The sequence below is a fragment of the Erpetoichthys calabaricus genome, chromosome 7, assembly GCF_900747795.2.
Source record: "Erpetoichthys calabaricus chromosome 7, fErpCal1.3, whole genome shotgun sequence".
NCBI classification, from domain to species: Eukaryota; Metazoa; Chordata; class Cladistia; order Polypteriformes; family Polypteridae; genus Erpetoichthys; species Erpetoichthys calabaricus.
The window spans coordinates 149,735,122-149,757,514 of record NC_041400.2 but is presented as its reverse complement, the minus strand read 5'-3'; the positions used below and the strand labels follow the sequence as shown (position 1 = coordinate 149,757,514).

Sequence of the window (22,393 nt, the reverse complement as noted above, 5' to 3'; positions counted from 1 at the left end):
TCTGGAGAAAGCAACATACAATTGTCCGTGACTGAAAACTGGTTTTGGCAGATACAGGTATATCGTTTTGAAAGTTTGTCCCTGTGCCTTATTAATTGTCATTGCAAAGGCCAATCTAACAGGAAATTGTCTGCGTGTAAAAGTAAAAGGCAAATTTTAATCTGATGGGGTCAGGGAAATGCGGGGAATAGGGACAGTTTGTGAGGTAGCAGCTGCGATTGTTTTACACTCTAGTAAATTGCGGTGAATGCTGGTAACAGTCAGTCTAGTGCCTTTACAGAGACTTCTTGCTGGCATGAGGTTTCTGAGAAGCATGACGACTGAACCAATTTTAAGTCTGAGTTTATGCGGAGGCATGCCAGTGGGAGTAAGACTGCTAAGAAATCCTTCGGGGAATGAAAGTTGATGTGCGGGATCATCTGTGACGATGGAGTCAACGCTGGTGAAAGTTACTTTGTCGGTAGGGGTAAGTTTCAGTACCTGTTCATTAGGGTGCAGCGAGTCTTCGTTGGTGACACTTAATATAGCTCGCGTACTGAGTTTTTCCGGAGTCACAGTTGAGAAGTCGATGTCGCCACATAGTTGTTGAACAGGATCAGAAATAAAAGGAAAACAATGTGAAGGTAATGTTGCAGGTGTTTTGTTTTTCCCGTCTTGCGAAATCTTGCTCGTGAGGAAGAGCAGTCATATTTGTCGTCAGCGCAAGTACATGCCTGTGACGCCACAAAGGTTGCTTGTTAATGCAACCGGCGACAGTAAGTGCTAGAGTTGGCGGGCGGGGCTCTGTCGTGCGTACCCCATGACGCGGGAGGAGGGTTAGAGTTGGCGGGCGGGGCTCTGTCTTGCGTGCGTATCCCATGGTTGGGCGACTTGGTGGATTATATATAGAAAAGCAGCTGGAACCAAAAAGAACAATGAAAAGTCAACATGGCTCAGAGGTGCATGTGGACTGTAGCAGAGACGAAAGCGACTGAGGCGGTGTTTGGTGAAGTGCTGCATGCCTCGAGAGTGAGGGTGGACTCGGGAGGAGGGTTAGACTTGGCGGGCAGGGCTCTGTCGTGTGTATCCCATGGTCTCTGTCTTGCGTGCCATGGTCGGCTACTTAGTGAATTGTTGGTGGGCGGGGCTCTGTCTTGCTTGCCATGGACTTAGTGAATTATATATATAGATTACTTGTGCTTTTATTTGTGAAATCAACAGACCTGGATGCTTGGAAATGTGTGTCACAATATTAAACAGAGGAGATATTATGATAACCTAGGCATGTGTTCTTGATAATGCCTTTCTAGACAGCTTAAAAAACATATTTTTTGCTTTAGCCAAATTGTTAAAAAATAATAAACTTTCTTGTTTACTGAATGCAGGAAAAATGTGTTCAATACAACTTGCAAAATAATCAAATTAAACTCAAGGTAACTGAGTTTAAATGAATTATATTTACTAGTTCATTAAATATATATAAAAATGAGTACTAAAATTATTGATGCAAAACATTAATACCTATTTTTTAAGTCTAGCCTATATAACGCTTATAATCAGCTTGCATATCATTAATTGTGTGCATTTCTCTTGACAAGGATCATTCTTTTAGCAATGCAATATAAAAATGGCTTACCTTGTCCGTTGAATCAAGGTCAGCCCCGTGGTCCACAAGACAATCAACGATATCTCGATATCCTCTAGCAGATGCTGTGAGAAGAGGAGTCTCACCTTCTTTATTTTTTATATTAACATTACAACCAGCTTCACAAAGAGATTTTGCAACAGCATTATAACCATGCCAGGAAGCACAATGTAGAGGAGTTTCATGTTCCTAAATAAAAAGACATACTAGTTACTACATTAACATACTAGTTACTACATTAAATGGTCTTACCTTTAAAAGGATTAGAAGTCAGTCATATGGTGAAATAATGTCTTGATGTACATGATGTCATTAAAGGTCTTAATTAATCAACAGATGTTGAATGCTTTACTTTCTTAAAGTGAAATGCTGATGCTGCATACATATATTTGGTAACTTTCTTAAAATGAAATGTTGAGTCAGCATACATATATTTGAATAATCTTCGATCTATATGCTAAATTATGTTATGCTGTTTTATTTGACTGGAAATCTTTAATTACAAGGGAATTCATGTACTTAAGACATATAGATTAACCGTTGTGTAATGTAAATGGTTTACTATCATTTTTCTTGATTCAGTTTTATATTAAGGAGTGGTTAATGCTATTTCTACTATTTTTTGCTTTGCCAAATTGGGATTCCTCCTCCCCCCACCCCCCAACCGCCCAACTGTAGTGGAAGGTGTGGTGGAAATTGCTCTACAAGTATGCTGACTCAAAAGTTAATTTTAGGTTTTCTCTGATTCACCACACTGTGATATGTAATACTGGGTGATCAATAAATAAATGACCAAACATAATATTTTTATCTCATTTGTTAAGCTAGGTTATCCATATTTACTTTTAGGAATTGTGTGAAAATCTGATGATATTTTAAGTCATATTTATGCAGGAATATGGAAAATTCTGAAGGGTTCACTAACCTTCAAGTACCACTGTACACCTGATGTCATCTACCCTAAACTAACCTAACTTGAAGGTAAACTAACATTAGAATAATACATACATCACATAAATGAATAATAATTATCAAAATACAGTACTGATACATTAACAACAAAATTAATACTGTAATATGACCTCTTACAACTGTGTTTTGATGCTATTCTATTTCATTTATTGTACCTCTGTTGTTAAAGTGTGGCGTCATGACTGTACAGGAGTTTTACCTAGCCTAGGAAATGTGACTACTGTGGCTGAAATTTAGGGTGCGTAGTACAATCTAATGTACAGGTGTGAGAACTTTTGTCTTGATTTTAGTTTAGACATTAAGCTGATTCGGTTAATGGTGAGCAATGTTAGAAACTGACCAAATGGAAACTTAAGCCATAGGTTCATATTTTGGCCGTTGTTATACTGACATGGTATTGTGACTAAAAAGGTGTTACTCACATGATAATATACAAAGGCATTCAATAAAATGCACATAAAGTTATATGTTTTACAAAATCCATATTTTTACCTAAAGTATACAGACTTATAACTGGAGCTGTAACAGGAATTTTAATGTACTGTACACTTAACTGTCCCTAAGGATAAAGATATGTTCTAAAAATGATTTTATTTGATGTACCAAAAGTGATACAGAATCCTAATGGGTACATATCACATGATGCCATAAAATAGAATATAATTAACATAATGACAAAAAACAAGAATTAATTTTCATCAATTTTTTTCCCTGTTAAAGACTTACCCGATCTTGAAGGTTTGGATTAGCTTGGACACTACATAAATACGTAACAACGTCCACATTTCCATATCGAGCAGCTACATGAAGGGCAGTTTCACCAGACTGCAAATAAAAAAAATATATACTGTACAATAAAATTCAAAGTTTAAGCATTAATTACCACATTTCCAGAGCATTAAGGCATTTCATATGCCTTATCTTTGAATTAAATCTGTGAAGACATGCCATACATGCAGCTTCCTTTCACTAAAAGTACACATTATTTTAGGGAATAAAAACAATTTAAATTTAAAATCTACAATATAGTGGGTTAATACAATGCACAAATATAGAACTGCTTTCCAGTTTATAACAGTAATGGCAAATACACTTAAAAGTTCACCTAGTGAAAGGCACATTTCCATTTATACTCTATGACGATCAACAAAAACACAAAAGCAATAATAAGGTTCACCTAATCAACAAATTATCAAAAAAGTGTGTTCATCTTTTAACATTTTTAATATTTAAAGCAAAGACTTTATTATTGCCTGAAACAGAAAAAAAATGTAATAATTTATTTTTTTTACTTTACCTTATCTTGAATATCCAGAGGGCATTTCATTTTATGCAGGAATCTCAATGTTTCCACGTGACCATGCCTTGCTGCATAATAAACAGCACTTGAACCAGACTATAAAAAGAGAGAACAGCTTACTTAGTAAAACTTAAAAAATAATAATACAAAATACACATTTACAAAAAATATAAAGATGTGTATAAAAGAAACGAATATTTTTACTTGTTTTTATGATAACAAGTTAATTACTCCAACAACATAAAAGTCTGCACAAGACTGTGCTCCAAATGAAAACACAAAAATAAAGTTCAACGATCTTGTTCTGAGACATACTAACCTTGTCATAAGCATGAATCTGGGCTCCCTTTTTCATCAGCAAATCTAATATCTGAATATTTCCACAGCCAGCAGCTATAAGCAAAGGTGGTGTCCCATGCTAAAATAAATTTAAGGAAAAAATAATTTAAAAATTGTTGTTCATACATTTATTTTCTACATTATGTAATTGATAACATTGCACTTTCAAAAAATTTTTGCCAGTGCTTGTTTAACAGTTATTTTGTTAAAAAAAAAAACAAAACACACACAGGGCCAAAAACCATTAATCAGTCTAAAAAGTAACATTATCAGAGCTGAATCCACAAATGAATGGTCAATATACAGTACAATTAAACCTGTACTGATAATACATAATAGTGATGCTCTGAATGACTGAGAATGGCTGACCAGATTGCACAGTTTTTTGTTCTTCGAATTCTGTCAAGCATCCAGCTTTTATTTAAGATTTTATGAGACAAATAATGCAAACTTTCTGCATGCTCAGATACCCACTTCTTATATTTGGTTATCTGTACCATTATTGGAGCTTTGTTTGGGCCTTGTTTGAACTTTTAGCCAACCTAAACAATGTAATTCATTGTCTTAAAAGATATTTGGACAAATAGTCTGCTCTTCTTAAATTTCCATAAGCAGTGTTCAGTAACAGAGTAAGTACAAGCATTCAAACCTGCTCAAAGCTGAATTTTAATGGAGAAGACTGATCCTCAGAAAACTTCCATGGAAGTTAAAACAAAGCAGATCACTCAGTGAGCCACACGTGGTGTACTTGGGATTTTTAGATAGGTGTCATTTAAGAGTTTGTTGCTTTAGTGTCATTATAGTACATTAGTAAATCACTATTAGACACCACATTACAGGTATTTTCCATGTGGTTCTGCATTCCTTTGTGGCAGATACATTTCTATAGAAATGGAAGTTGTGTTTTATTTAGAAGACTTTTTTTTTTATATTCTTACCCACTTTTATTCTTGTTTCATTTTGACAAGCTTCACTTGAACAGATGGTAGGTACTCTTCATTTTCAGAAATTCGGCAGTTTAATAGCAGGAGTTAGCACACAAGTTAGAAGAAAGCATGTGATGGCACAAGTAAAATGTAGGGAAAAGTTATTTCATGTCCTAACTATTTGTATGACACAATGTTTTTAATGCTCAATGTATACTTAATTTTAATTCTTATAAAGGGTAAGAGGGGACTAGCATGGCTATGTTTTTCAAGGAAACAGTTGTTTAAAAGTTGACAAAGCTAGAACACTATTGTTAAAGCCATTTATTAAATCTGCTGTCAATTTAACTTTTATATGGTGGTTTAAAAACCTTTACCATTAAGGACAAAAACTGTCTAAACAATGTTGTTGAAATATGTACTAAAATTATTGGTTTGTCCAGTCCACTTTCACTGCAGTGTATCACAAACAAACCTGCAACTTGAAGGCAACAGATGACTTAAGTTTTCAGGGTCAATAGTAATAGATTTAAGACTTTTATTCCCAGAGCTGTAAGAATTTTGAATTCTAGTAGTTGCAGGGATCCTGCTGAATTCTGAATTAATATTATGTGTTATATTATAGCTCAGTATTCTTATAGATGTATGTACTGCTAATAATAATGAATGATGATATGTGTGTAACAAAGTAAAGTTAAATGACACTAATCCAGTACCAACATTATGTGGGTATTTTCCAAACTTCCCTATATTCTGCAATATATTGTCAGGATCAGTACCGGTGTCCTGTGACCATTAGGTGCTCTACTCAGGGAAGAAAATGGTTGGATGGAAAATTGCCATTTACAGTTTGTTTACTTTGAATTGTGAAAATGTTTTAATGTTTTAAACATTCGATAAAACTGTAATAAATTAAGCATCGCTTTAGTAAGCTGAATCTTCTAAGGGATTCAATCATGACCACAGCCTTTCTAGTAATTGGAAGAATTTCCAGGTGTACTACATTAAAATTACATATAATCATTAATTTTACTCTGCATGGTGTAAATGCAACAGTGCCTGACTCGTATATTAGAAGCAATGAGTTATTAAGCGTAAGCAGGGATAGTTACTTTTTTTATACAGTTCTAGTTACGGTTGGATAACTTTGTTCATTAGCTAAATTTAACAAGATAAAAAACTTTTATTTAATATTCAATTTTAGTTGATTTAAAACATTCAGTGTTAAAATGTTTCTTTAAGATAAGAAATCAGGAAAGGGGAAATACTTTTTTACAGTACTGTATTTCAAACAGCTGTGTAAAGTTTGCTAAAATCAAACCCATCTTACTATCTTCAGTAGTAACTAAAGGCACAGTTTATTATTATGACTAAACATAAATAACTGCTTTGTAAATAAAATATATACTTAACCATTTAACAATAGAGGTAAAACAAACATATAAAATCAACTAGTAAGAATTGTCTTTTTTTTTTTGCTACTTATCAAAAGAGATGCAGTTTATGAGATGTAAGATGGAGAAAAATCTTACTTTGTTTGGCTGGTTGACGTCATAGTTTGTTAATGACCCAAGTAAATGCTGTAATCCAGGCACGTTATCATCATTAATAGCATGAATGATTGCTTTCATCACAAAAGAATCTTCTTCATCCTTCAAGAATAGAAAAAAAATATTATTTACAAACTTGAATTCTTACATTTACCACCACGGGATAGTTAACTTATGCTTAAATTAATTTTATATATGGGAATGTGAATTTTAGCATTTTAAAGGTTTGCAATACATTTCACTATCCACCCTGAGTTGAAGAGATTTAAGGTACTTTCACTCTCAACACGTTTACATTGCTCTTAATTGGGGGGTTACTTTGTTTCAAATCCCAGTTAGCTCAGTTTCCTTTCACACTGCAAACTTTCAAGTGAGCTAAACATAACAATAAAAAATCCATATACCTGCTTAGGGTTTCTTTCATATAGACAAGTATTTCGGGCAAACTTAAATGAATAAATAAAGGCGCAAATAAACAAAAATATTGAGAAATGTAAGCATAAATAAATGTGTCATGAAATATGTTTTTTGTTGCTTATTTATTTTTCTCTATAATATTCCAAATGCATCATGAAATACTGTTTGAAATAAAACTCGTTTTCACTTGTCAAAAATGAGAGGGTGGGCTCTACCACATACTGCATTTTGATTGGTGAATCGTCTTCTGTAGATTGCTTATGCCTAAGTCAATGCGTCAAAATGGGTGATAAATGTAATTTCTATTATCAGAGAAAGTGAATGATCCAGTGTGAAATACGGTGAGCTACATGTGTATCAGTTTTGACCCCTTGACACGTAAAGCACAAAGTAGCACTCACATTTCGTGACACATTTATTTATTTATACTCACATTTCATAGTATTTTATTTATTTGCACTTTTATTTGTTTATTTAATTTTGTTGGAAATATTCCGTTATATTTTCATTGTACATAAACCTTTTTTTCCCCGGGAGAAAAATCATGGAGTGTTGACAAAAGTTGCGTTTATGCACTGCTATATTTTTTATAATTTTTAGCTGGAAGACTACTTGAAAATGATGCGCTACTAAGATTATGTGCTAAAGAACGTGTTTCAAATAACCGAGTGTACAACAGAAGGCAAGCTCTGCTGAAGGCATACACTGATGTGTTTCAGTTTTATGACAGACGACTTATGTAATTTTCATTTAATTGTATGCTGTTGCGTATTAACTCTCCAGTAGTCGCAATATGAACGTAAGCTCAAATTACTCACAAATCACATGTCTACTTACTGTCTTAGCTTTTATACATGTCTGTTAATGTGTATTTTATCATGCTTGATTAACATTGAGTAACATGTCAAAAGTTAGTGTGTGCATCACTTTAGTGGTGTAAGATAAGGATACTTGATTGATGGTCTCACGTGAAACAGATACTTGTTTCTTGACACTGTCACATGTATTTTGTTCAACCTGATCCCGATCACAAGCAAGTTTATTTTATATAAAAAAAAAAAAAAAAAAAAAAAAATCACACTAGAGATCAAAACCACTGGTCCAGATGAATTAGGTGTGAAAATTCATTTACGTAGAAAAGCTGAAAGCACTTATTAGTAATAGATATTGGGCCTGGGGTTGGTAGTCAACATTTACTTAAAATAAATAAATAAATAGAGAAGACAATGTGTTCCAGGTACTGAGGGATCACACACCTTAGCTTCTACAGGAAAGCATAAAATGAGTTACTAGAACAGACACTTCTTATGAAGATGAATCTCAGCTCTAGGAGGAACAATGTGAATTCTGTCCTGACTGTAAATACAGTCATGGCTGAAATTATAGGCACCCCTGGAATTTTTCTTGAAAATGCACCATTTCTCCCAGAAAATTGTTGCAATTACAAATGTTTTGGTATACACGTTTATTTCCTTTATGTGCATTGGAACAACACAAAAAAACAGAAAAAAGCCAAATCTGACATCATTTCACACAAAACTCAAAAACTGGGCTGGACAAAATTATTGGCACCCTCTACTTAATATTTGGTTGCACGCCCTTTGGAAAAAATAACTGAAATCAAGCGCTTCCTATAACCATCAACAAGCTTGTTAACACCTCTCAACTGGAATTTCCGACCACTCTTCTTTTGCAAACTGCTCAAGGTTTCTCAGATTTGAAGGGCGCCTTCTCCCAACAGCAATTTTGAGATCTCTCCATAAGTGTTCAATCGGATTTAGATCCGGACTCATTGCTGGCCACTTCAGAACTCTCCAGCGCTTTGTCTTCAACCATTTCTGAGTGCTTTTAGAGGTATGTTTGGGGTCATTGTCCTGCTGGAACACCCATGACCTATGACGCAGACCCAGCATTCTGACACTGGGCCATACATTGCTCCCCAATATCTTTTGGTAGTCTTCAGATTTCATGATGCCTTGCACACAGTCAAGGCATCCAGTGCCAGAGGCAGCAAAACATCCCCAAAACATCTTAGAACCTCCACCATGTTTGACTGTAGGTACTGTGTTCTTTTCTTCATAGGCCTCATTCCGTTTTCTGTAAACAGTAGAATGATGAGCTTTACCAAAAAGCTCTACCTTGGTCTCATCTGTCCACAAGACGTTCGCCCAGAAGGATTTTGGCTTCCTCAAGTACATTTTGGCAAACTCCAGTCTGGCTTTTTATGTTTCTGTGTCAGCAGTGGGGTCCTCCTGGCTCTCCTGCCATAGCGTTTCATTTCGTTCAGATGTCGATGGATAGTTCGAGCTGACACTGTTGCACCCTGAGTCTGCAGAACAGCTTGAATATGTTTTGAAGTTGATTGGGAATGTTTATCCACCATTCGGACTATCCTTCATTGGAGTCTTTTATCAATTTTTCTCTTCCGTCCACGTCCAGGGAGATTAGCTACAGTGCCATGTGTTGTGAACTTCTTGATTATGTTGCGCACAGTGGACAAAGGTACATGAAGATCTCTGGAGATGGACTTGTAGCCTTGAGATTGTTGATTTTTTTCCACAATTTTTGTTCTCAAGCCCTCAGACAATTCTCTGCTCTTCTTTCTGTTCTCCATGCTTAGTGTGGCACACTCAGACACACAACAGAAAGGTTGAGTCAACTTTTCTCCATTTTAACTGGCTTCAGGTGTGATTGCTATATTGCCAGCACCTGTTTCTTGCCACAGGTGAGTTCAAACGAGCATCATATGCTTGAAATAAAAAGATTTACCCACAATTTTGAAAGGGTGCCAATAATTTTGTCCGGCCCATTTTTGGAGTTCTGTGTGACATGATGTCAGATTTGGCTTTTTTTCCTGTGTTTTTTTGTGTTGTTCCAATGCACATAAAGGAAATAAACATGTATATACAAAAACATTTGTAATTGCAATAATTTTCTGGGAGAAATGGTGCATTTTCAAGGAAAATTCCAGGGGTGCCGATAATTTCGGCCATGACTGTACATATATGTTCTAGAGTGGCCACATATGGTCCACCTGTGATCAAGATAAGGCTATTTTGTGAGTACTGGACTGTGGGAAGCACAGTCAGTTTAACATTTCACTGGACTGGGTGACAAGGTACAGGCAACATTTGAGAGGTCAGTCTTCTGAAAAGGAGTGGATTTTTTCTACAGGTTAAGTGGAGGCCCCAAGTGCAAGAAGTTCAAGTACCTCGAAGTCTCATTCATAAGTGATAGTTGACATGATTATGAGAGTGACCTACAAATGGGTGCAACAACTGTTTTACACATGTTGTACTGGATAGTGGTAGTTCAATTCTCAGATTAAGTATGCAATTCAAAGATCAGTTTACATCCTCATCCTTACTTATGATCAGAAGACTTAGGTGGTGACCAACACAAGTAGCTGAAATGAGGTTCCTATGCAGGATTGATGTTATCATCCTCTATGACAGGGTGAGAAGGTCAGCAATACAGGAGCACTTTACAGTAGAACTGCTAATTCCCTGGATTGTGAGGAGTAGGGTTGAGGCAGTTTGGATATGTACAATAGCTAGTGTGTCCCAGAGTGCAACCTATAGGCAGGCAGTGTAGCTGGCACGGCTCACAGGAAGGACACTAAGGTACAGATCTAAGACTTTTGAGCAATTATATCTATTGACTGGCCTGGGAGTATCTAAAAACTCCACAGGAGGGTAATTCCATGCCAAATCATCAAACTTTTGGACCTCATCATCACAGATTTTAACTTGGCATGGTTATTTGGTCATATGAGTAACCCATGGAACTGAAATTGCACATGTCTTAGATTAATATTACGGGAGATTTAAGATAACAAAGTTTGAACTTGGGAGAATTATGAATTTGACTGGCTAAATTTCCCTAAATATAAGTTGCACAGAAATTGTTCTGATATCGTTTTAAAGGTCTCTTCCAGCTCCTTATTTTGCATAAATACTATGCTATCCCCAAAATGAAAAATTGCCATGCTATGAGTGATTATCATATTAAAAATTGAATAGCGAAAAACCTATTAAATTTTTTACTAAAGCTAGCTCATGAACATCTCTAGAAAATTTGAATAGAGAAAAAAACTATTTTAATTTTTTTTTACAAAAGCTACATTATAATGTTATGAACATCGCTAGAAAATTAGGTCTATGGTTTCTGAATCGTTGCTGAACTATAATTACTTATGGGTAGCATTTCTATCACTAATTGACCTTTTTCATTTCTAGCCATATTGACATGAAATAGTATGGCAAGCACAGGTGTAAGTAGTGACATTAATTAAGGTTCCAATTATGCTACACTGAAACTGAACAGACGCTTCACTATTTTCATTAGTGACACTTGTGTTTGCCATACTATTTCATGTCAAAATGGCGGTTGTGTAAAGGGACCATTCCAGTGTGGCTAATAAATGCCAATGCACCATCTTGCATTAATCAGAAGGGAGTAAGGCATGAAAATCAGTCAGGTATAATCAATCAATAGCAGATGCTGTCAATTACCTGGTGGAGATAAAAGCAATGTCTTTACCGTAGCAGCATACATTTCCACAATGTCTTCAGTGCAGAAGTTGTTTAGACTCGATCAGAAATCTTGTTGTAACCCTTACAAATGTCTTCTTAAAATGTGCCTGAGACAACAATGCAGGATCACCCAGGTCTCATTTTAAGGCCAGGGCAGCACATCTACAGAAACACATCTATAGAAACTGCTGTGTGAGACTATCAAAACTCGCACTCTAACAACCATATCTGTCAGTCTGATTCTTCTAGTAGTGACTTACCAGACCCTCCTGATCCTAAAACTATGTCTGGTCCCTCAACATCTGGAGAGGAAGGTTAATTTGCCAATGTTGCTTTGGCCGTTTTAAAACAGTCTTTGTCATTGATTGCTCAATCTCCAGTAAAAAGAAAGTGAGGCAGACCTCATACAACTGTGCTTGAAAGTTTGTGAACCCTTTATAATTTTCTATATTTCTGCATAAATATGACCTAAAACATCATCAGATATTCACTCAAGTCCTAAAAGTAGATAAAGAGAAACCAGTTAAACAAATGAGACAAAAATATTATACCTGGTCATTTATTTATTAAGGAAAATGATCGAATATTACATACTGTATTTGTGAGTGGCAAAAGTATGTGAACCTTTGCTTTCAGTATCTGGTGTGACCCCCCCCTTTGCAGCAATAACTGCAACTAAACATTTCTGGTAACTGTTGATCAGTCCTGCACACCGGCTTGGAGGAATTTTAGCCCATTCCTCCGTACAGAACAGCTTTAACTCTGGGATGTTGGTGGGTTTCCTCACATCAACTGCTCGCTTCAGGTCCTTCCACAACATTTTGATTGGACTAAGGTCATTCAAAAACATTAACTTTATTCTTCTTTAACCATTCTTTGGTAGAACAACTTGCGTGCTTAGGGTCGTTGTCTTGCTGCATGACCCACCTTCACTTGAGATTCAGTTCATGGACAGATGTCCTGACATTTTCCTTTACAATTCTCTGATATAATTCAGAATTCATTGTTCCATCAATGAAGGCAAGCCATCCTGGCCCAGATGCAGCAAAACAGGCCCAAACCATGATACTACCACCACCATGTTTCACAGATGGGATAAAGTTCTTATGCTGGAATGCAGTGTTTTCCTTTCTCCAAACATAATGCTTTTCATTTAAACCAAAAAGTTCTATTTTGGGTCCTGCGGTGGGTTGGCACCCTGCCCAGGATTGTTTCCTGCCTTGTGCCCTGTGTTGGCTGGGACTGGCTCCAGCAGACCCCCGTGACCCTGTGTTTGGATTCAGCGGGTTGGAAAATGGATGGATGGGTTCTATTTTGGTCTCATCTGTCCACAAAACATTCTTCCAATAGCCTTCTGGTTTGTCCATGTGATCTTTAGCAAACTGCAGACGAGCAGCAATGTTTTTTTTGGAGAGCAGTGGCTTTCTCCTTGCAACCCCTGCCATGCACACCATTGTTGTTCAGTGTTCTCCTGATGGTGGACTCATGAACATGAACATTAGCCAATGTGAGAGAGGCCTTCAGTTGCTTAGAAGTTTCCCTGGGGTCCTTTGTGACCTCGCCGACTAGAAAAACACCTTGCTCTTGGTGTGATCTTTGTTGGTCGACCACTCCTGGGGAGGGTAACAATGGTCTTGAATTTCCTCCATTTGTACACAAGGTGTCTGACTGTGGATTGGTGGAGTCCAAACTCTTTAGAGATGGTTTTGTAACCTTTTCCAGCCTGATGAGCATCAACAACTCTTTTTCTGAGGTCCTCATAAATCTCCTTTGTTCGTGCCATGATACACTTCCACAAACATGTGTTGTGAAGAGCAGACTTTGATAGATCCCTGTTCTTTAAATAACACAGGGTGCCCACTCACACCTGATTGTCATCCCATTGACTGAAAACACCGGACTCTAATTTCACCTTCCAACTAACTGCTAATCCTAGAGGTTCACATACTTTTGCCACTCACAAATATGTAATATTCGATCATTTTCCTTAATAAATAAATGACCAAGTATAATATTTTTGTCTCATTTGTTTAACTGTATTCTCATCATCTACTTTTAGGACTTGAGTGAAAATCTGATGATGTTTTAGGTCATATTTATGCAGAAATATAGAAAGTTCTAAAGGGTTCACAAACTTTCAAGCACAACTGTATGTGGAACTCAAAGCACAGAGGATTGACAGTAAGTAGCTTGAGCAAGAAGTTAGAAGTTGCCACTGGACAACTATGGAGTTCATATAAAGAGATGGAAAGAAAAGGATAGTACAGCTAAAAGAAAAATTAAAGTCTTCAACTTCAAAAAGTGAAAAGGTACAAGTCTTGACTATGTTACCAAAAAGTTGGAGTGTGAGGAAAATCGAGGAGGAATTTGGTGCTTTCCACTAAAATGGCACGGACATCCAAGATGTTGGTGAAAGAACATAGAATTATGTCAATGCCTAATCCAGAGTCTGGTAAAACACTTCCCAGAAGTACAGAAGAAGTGGTAAAGTACTCCTACTTGTCAGATTCTGTCAGTCAGGAGATGCCCGGAATGAAAGATTGTGTGTCAGTGAAAGCTGATGGTGAGAGGAAGCTGATTCAAGACTAATGCTTTGGATATCATTTCAGTGGACCAATACAATGCAACCCTCCAGCATCAGATGTTTCCTTCAGGATTGCTCAGAATGTCCAGGAACTACTAATCTCCTTAGCAAACTAGAGGACTACATGGAAAACAGCATGATTGACAATGTGGTGTATAAGCAATGGACATCAATTGATCGGTCTATGCTTAAGACAAAGAGCCAGTCAGCTGATTAATTCCTAGAGTCATTCCTGGGTAGTCTTCCAAAAGTTCTGAGTCAGGACTACATTTTTTTGGCAAACTCATGAGTTGGTTTAACCAGGAACAGTCTTAGTTGTGGCATATTTTGCAGAAAACTACAGTTTTGTACTTCAGGGTTATGCTCAGTCATTTCACTTCAGTGAGTATTTTTATCTCCCGTCATCAAGGTGAAAAGAAATTGGAGAAAGTCAGCTTTGTCATCATCTCAGACTGCAACACACAACACTGTTGCTGTTCACCTTTTACAGAAGCTGCTTATTCAGTTCCTTGATAAGACCTATTAGAGATTAAAGATAATCTATTTTTCGGATGGTTGTGCACTTCTTTGCAACATCACACAGCAAAGGCCCATGTGATGGAGCTGGAGTGATAGTTAAACACCTTATTGCACAAGCTAGTTTACAAGGACTCACTGAAGGGCAGATTCTAATTCCACACCAGCTGTTTGAATTTGTGACGTGTAGAATCAGGAACATCCATTGCCAATTTGCCACAACAGAGATGTACCAACTTGAAGCTGAATATCCAATGAAGAGATTCCAATCAGCAACAATTATTCCTGGTACTCTGAAACTTGATCGCTTTTGTCCGTTGTCAACTGTCAAAGTGGATGTCAGACCCTTTTCAGCATACACCAAAATCAGCATTGAAAGGGTGTGCACACGTAGGGACTCACTCGACTTTGCAAGCATCAAAGGTTATGTTGTGGTTGCATATGATAGTAATAGGTGGTTAGAATGTGTTGAGGAAACAATGCACAGCACTGAAGAGTTGAGACTGAACTTTTACATCCTCGTGGACCATCTCCATCCTACTCATTCCCATTACCATCCTGATACACTTTTCATGAATCATCAGGATGTGCTTTTAGTAGTTGAACCTGTGTCAGCAACAGGATGGATATACACAATTTCAAGCAAAGACACACTTGCTGCATCAAAGGCTCTGATGGAGTATAAATTGAGAGTATAGCCATGGTTTACGTTCTTACATTCCCACCTTACCATTTAAACAGTACAGCTTGTAGGTAACTTATTCATGATTTCACCAAAGTTGACTTTCTTTCCTGACTCTAGTGGTTTAAGAGCCCATCTAGTCTCAATTTAGTTTTTGTGTTAGTTTTCAGGCTTATGAGGAAAGTCTTGATTTATATTTTCTGAAGAGCCCATCTAGTCTCAATTTAGTTTTTGTGTTAGTTTTCAGGCTTATGAGGAAAGTCTTGATTTATATTTTCTGAAAGCATACAATGAAAGAGTGCATGATCTCAAGTATATTTTACTTAATTCAAGGCCTTTTTTTAGTAGGCCAGTGTCTTTCAAGAAGTCAAAAGTGTGAACTGAAGAGAAAAACTAAAACTATTCTGATTTCACCATTAATTTTATTTTGTTTTAGTTACTTTGTCATTATTGTCTTTTTATTCTTTTTTAACTGTGATTTTTATTTCAATTAAAATTATAATTGGAACCTTAATTAATGTCACTATTTACACTTGTGATTGCCACACTATTTCATGTCAATATGGCTGCTATAAAAAAGACCCATTAGTGATAGGAAACTATGTGATGCTACCTATAAATAATAGATGAGATGTTCATGCCATTATAATCTATCTTTTGTAAAAAAAAAAAAAAAAAAAAAAAAAAAAAAAGTAAAATAATTTTTTTATCTATTCAAATTTTAATTCATAGCACGGCAAATTTTCATTTTGGGGATAGCACAGTATTTAGAGCTGGAAAAGAGCTTTAAAACGATATCAGAACCATTTCTGTGCAACTTACATTTAGAGAGATATAGCCAGTCAAACTCATAATCCCCCACCCACCAATAATTTCAAACTTTGCTAGCTTAAATCTCCCTTAATATTGATCCAAGACATGTGCAATTTCAGTTTCATGTGTTATTCATACGACCAAATCAGCACGCCAAGTTTCCTTAAAATCTGTGACGATGAGGTCCAAAAGTGTGAGGATTTGACATGGAATTACCCAGGAGGACAAGATGTAGTAGTTGGGAATATGGTGGCCTGGTCAGGCTATTTCAGTGTGTTCATCAGCAACCCTCACCTGGAAAAATTGTAATGAAAACTATATTTGCCCTGTTCAGTGCCAAACTAAAATGTCGCAGAGCTTTTTTCACTAATTTTCCTTTCAAGGATAACTACATACTTATGTCTGTACAAACTCGTGCATTTTTTAAATTGCATCATCATGAAGAAAGCTAGTAAAATGCAGCAAAGAAGAAAATTGTTTTTTCTTTACAATTAACCTCAACTTTAGATCTTGTTTTACATTAATAGTATAAATACATCCTTAAATAAACTTACTATAGCAATGATGTACAAATTTACTATTAAAAATCTAATCTATAATTAATGAGGGGAACGATAGCTACTCTGTGTCATCCTTTTCATCTTTGATGAGTAAAATCTTAAAACCAATTAATAACATAAGGCAGATAGTAAAATTATACAGAACCAGAGTATCAAGTTTAATCCTAATGAAAATTAAATAATAGTTAAAAAAAAAAAAAATACATATGAAAATACTGAATAATAGTTATACTGCTTTACAAATAAGTGAGGTCTGTCATAAAATGAATGCGTCCAATGGAAATATTAATCAGAAAGAACTCGTACTGAAGAATCTCTCAGATGAGAATTTAAATTTTTTATCATCTTAACAAAAATATTGTCCTGTTCATGCAATGACCACCCTTATTAAAGTAATAGTATACATACTTTCACTTTTTGTAAAACAGAAAAAAAAGCAGTTTTAACATATTAAATTAAAGAAAATATCATGGTCATGATGTACATTGCAAAGGACAAATATACAGTACATTAATGCATACTAACCTAGTGCATTCTTTTCAAAATTAACTTGTTTTCTTGAAAACATGAATAGGCTACTACCACTGCTTACTCAGCATAGTGTTTAAAATTTAATTTTCATTAAATCAGGGAAGGCTTGGCTAAATACAGGCCATGTATTATTTCTGTTGAGGTAACAGACTAAAAGTAATTGGCATTATTTTATTACTTTTTAAAGTAACAAGTAACCTAACACAAAACTTATTGTATTAAAGTAAAAAATAGCTGCATTGCTTAAAAAAGCAGATATGCATTACTGCAAAATTATGGAAGCACATTAAAAAAAAAAAACCTGCATTATTTCCCACAAGTACTTTATTTTTTTTATTTTTTTTTGCAAAGACTGTCTGCGGACATCAGTAACACATGTGTACTCCAGTTCTAGTTCTAGGAAGAAATTAAGCACATGAGTAGTGTGCAGTCAAATAAAAAGCTGAGCAAAAGTTGTAAGTGACATCAAGGGCCTTTTGAACCAGAAGAAAAGAGCTTTTAAAGGTGGTGATCAGCATGAGCTAAAGCGCGTACAGAGGGAACTCTGAGTCCAGCTCAGGGCGGCGAAGGAGCAGTACAGGAGAAAGCTGGAGCAGAAGTTGCAGAATAACAGCATAAAGGAAGTGTGGGATGGGATGAAGATCATCACTGGCAGCAGCTCGAAGTGGGGTGCCACCATCAAGAGAGACGTGGAGACAGCAAACCAGATGAACAACTTCTTTAACACGTTTGACCACCCTAACCTACTCTCACCTCGGATTACTGCACCCTCCATCCATCCTTCTGCTGATACCAGCATAAGAGAGAGTTTCCCCCCACCCACAATTACAGCAGCCCAGGTAAGCAGAGAGCTGAGGAGACTTTGTGCCAGCAAAGCAGCGGGTCCAGATGGAGTATCGCCACAACTGTTGAAGGCCTGTGCGTTGGAGCTGGGGAGTCCTCTACAGTGCATCTTCAACCTGGGCCTGGAACAGGGGAGAGTCCTGAGGCTTTGGAAAACATCTTGCATCACCCCAGTCCCAAAGATATCACGTCCTAGTGAGCTGAACGACCTCCGGCCTGTCGCTCTGACGTCACATGTGATGAAGACCACGGAGCGGCTGCTGCTTCACCACCTGAGGCCACAGGTCTGCCACACCCTCGACCCTCTGCAGTTCGCATACCGGGAGAAGGTGGGAGCGGAGGATGCCATCATCTATATGCTACACTGATCCCTCTCCCACTTGGACAGAGGCAGTGGTGCTGTAATAATTATGTTTCTGGACTTCTCAAGCACCTTCAACACCATCCAACCTCTGCTCCTTAGGGGCAAGCTGACAGAGATGGGAGTAGATTCATACCTGGTGGCATGGATCGTGGACTATCTTACAGACAGACCTTACTATGTGCGTCTCTGGAACTGCAGGTCTGACATTGTGGTCACCAACACAGGAGCATCGCAGGGGACTGTACTTTCTCCGGTCCTGTCCAGCCTATATACATCGGACTTCCAATACAACTCGGAGTCCTGCCACGTGCTATTATGGGCTGCATCAGGAGTGGGCAGGAGGAGGAGTATAGGAACCTAATCAAGGCCTTTGTTAAGTGGTGCGACTCAAACCACCTACAACTGAACACCAGCAAAACCAAGGAGCTGGTGGTGGATTTTTGGAGGACCAGGCCCCTAATGGACCCCGTGATCATCAGAGGTGACTGTGTGCAGAGGGTGCAGACCTATAAATACCTGGGAGTGCAACTGGATGATAAATTGGTCTAGACTGCCAATACTGATGCTCTGTGTAAGAAAGGACAGAGCTGACTGTACTTCCTTAGAAGGCTGGCGTCCTTCAACATCTGCAATAAGATGCTGCAGATGTTCTATCAGATGGTTGTGGTGAGCTCCCTCTTCAACGCGGTGGTGTGCTGGGGAGGCAGCATAAAGAAGAGGGACGCCTCACACCTGGACAAACTGGTGAGGAAGGCAGGCTCTATTGTAGGCACGGAACTGGACAGTTTGACATCCGTGGCAGAGCAATCATGGAGAATCCACTGCATCCACTGAACAGTATCATCTCCAGACAGGAGAGCAGTTTCTGCGACAGACTGCTGTCACTGCCCTGCTCCACTGACAGATTGAGGAGATCGTTCCTCCCCCACACTATGCGACTGATCAATTCCACCCTGGGGTTTGGGGGGGGGGGGGTTGCATGGGGGTTTGGTCAATGTTAATATTATACAAAGTTATTGTCTGTCTGTTATACCTGCATTATCATCACTCTTTAATGTAATATTGTTCTTTATCAGTATGTTGCTGCTGGAGTATGAATTTCCCCTTGGGATTAATAAAGTATCTATCTAAGTATACATTTAATCCCACATATACTGTATGGACAATGTAATCAAGTGGGTTCAGGGTCACAGTGATTATCGCAGCACCACTGGGTGTATGGCAAGAAGCAAACGTGGTGGACGGTATGCTGGTCCTTTGCAGGTTTCACTCATGCTGCCAAGTAGACTATGCTGTGCGAAATCTAGTATCAGAAACCTACAAATAAAATGTCAGTTAAGTTTTCATCTAGACATTTGCTGTTGATATATGAAACAGCATGATTTGGTGGCATAGTCAGTGTTCATACTGTGAATCTTCAGGGCTTGCATTTGGAATGTAAAAAAGGAATGGATGTTATTTACTTCACAGCACATGAAGGACAATGTAATTATAAAACACAAGAAAATTAATAAATTTGTCTGTGTTTCTGGTCAATTTCATGAAGATCCATATATGGGCTTAGAATGTAATAAATGTTTGCCAGTAAAAGGTGCAGCTTCTCATGCAAAAGAGGAAATAACGCAAAATAAATGCTTGTAATGCATCCCATGTTATAATAAGTAACTATATAACATATTTAGTTATTAAAAGAAGTACTGCAACTAAATTTTTTCCCCGGCACTGGTAATCAGCACATTAGAATCTATACTCTGTTCTCTCAATTACAGTGCAAAAAAATGTTAAAAGAAAAAATAAAAGTTATATACGTAGTGTAGGAAACAGAAAAACAATACCACATAAAGAAATGTGGAAAATGTGCAGTGTTACTATAGATATCATGTGGGAATTAAGAACTGCTTTTAAAACCATGTATCAAAGCTTTGATGTTGCAATACCTTTTGCGCATGTATAGATGTGTAAAGCAGTTTGTGCCCAAAGTGGCTGGAACTGCATTATTTAAAAAGGTTTTGATATACTGTACATACCCACAGCTTATGATGAATGACACTCTGTGATTTTCTGGGTACCTGTCACAAACCTCTTGCTAAGCTGTCTGTCTTCTGTGATGCCATTACCATAGATGCAAAATGATTCCTGTGACTAAACAATTGCCATTTGGTATTGGAATCTCTTTGTAATTCATCTCAGTCTCAAAAGTATGCAGTTTTGCATTCCTCCCTGAAATTATGCTTCTTTTGATTTATGGAGGTTTCTTCTCTCTTTAACAACATTAAAGGTTCGAAGACCCAATTCAGAAAGAATCAGGAAACAGTATTTGATCACTGCTAATCACTTAGGTAAACAAACCACAACAATGGTTAGATGATTCAAATTCATATCCGCCTTTTGAAAACATATTAACCTATATATATATATCCATCCATCCATTTTCCAACCCGCTGAATCTGAACACAGGGTCACGGGGGTCTGCTGGAGCCAATCCCAGCCAACACAGGGCACAAGGCAGGAACCAACCTATATATATATATATATATATATATATATATATTTCTGCGGTGGGTTGGCACCCTGCCCAGGATTGTTTCCTGCCTTGTGCCCTGTGTTGGCTGGGACTGGCTCCGGCAGACCCCCGTGACCCTGTGTTCGGATTCAGCGGGTTGGAAAATGGATGGATGGATGGATGGATATATATAATTTAAATATTCCAGAGTACTGGGATAATTGGATAGTGGCATTTGAAGGCTTATCCTATACCTTGTCCATTTTCAACATGTACAAACTGTCGTCATTAAAGGGAGAGTGTGCAAATGTACTTTTGGCAATGGATCTTTCCCTGTCTGTCACGCACAATAAGGGTACAGGACTTTTGTGCAGAAGAAACCATTAATGACTGGTCATACACATTACAGAGTCATAACTGATTTATTTATGTTCCTTGCAGCTTCTCTCTCAGTGCTGCAGGAGGGTAAAACACAATGCCTCTGCTGCTCTCTTTTATATAAGCTGGAATAATTTGAATTATTTATATTTTTAACAAATGGTGTAAATAAATATACTAAATATTGTATTGCAATGATCAATGGACGGATCGTCATCAATATATATTTGACTGATACCTCTGTCTATAGTGCACTGCCAAAAAAAAAAAAAACAAACATACCAACCTCAAAATAATTAAGACGTTTGACTGAGAAGTGGGGAAACGCACAATTAACAAATGACAAAGAACAATAAAAGCACAGAAACCTTAGCGCTACATTTAGTCCCAACATCGATGGAACCAGGAAGAGAGCAGAGAGGAGAAAAAGACTAAGTAAAGACTTTGTTGAGTTTCTAAGAGATGTACACTGTTCACATCATACATATCCTGAAAGCACAAATGCATGAACTATATACCATGTTTGGCCCCCTCCTAAATGGAAAAAAAAAATTTCATGTGACCTAAACTAAAGCAAAGGTTCACAATCAAAAGAAGAAGAAAATAAAATAAATTTAAACAAAAAAATCCTCAAAAAGGTACTTTTTTTATTATGCCTGAATAGGTTATTAAATGTAAGTTTTACACATTTTTTCTTAATTAAAATCAGCACTAATACCTGAAGAATGTATGTATGCAAGTTCAGTAAATAATTTCTTGTGAAAACAGCACAGGAAATATACACCGCCTGGCCAAAAAAAAAGTCGCCACCAAAAAAAAAGGTCACACACTCTAATATTTCGTTGGACAGCCTTTAGCTTTGATTACGGCACGCATTCGCTGTGGCACTGTTTCGATAAGCTTCTGCAATGTCACAAGATTTAGATACATCCAGTGTTGCATTCATTTTTCACCAA

General features: G+C 37.1%; 1 protein-coding gene across 1 annotated transcript in view; it reads right to left on the bottom strand.

Moving 5' to 3' along the window:
• Positions 1-22,393, bottom strand: part of dapk1 (death-associated protein kinase 1) — a 219,140-nt gene that overhangs the window by 52,873 nt on the left and 143,874 nt on the right. The window contains exons 12-16 of the mRNA XM_028805545.2: positions 6,694-6,813; positions 4,216-4,314; positions 3,894-3,992; positions 3,323-3,421; positions 1,616-1,813 (exon numbers count right to left, since the gene is read on the bottom strand). Coding sequence (XP_028661378.2) covers positions 1,616-1,813; positions 3,323-3,421; positions 3,894-3,992; positions 4,216-4,314; positions 6,694-6,813 — 615 coding nt within the window. The remainder of the gene's footprint in view (positions 1-1,615; positions 1,814-3,322; positions 3,422-3,893; positions 3,993-4,215; positions 4,315-6,693; positions 6,814-22,393) is intronic.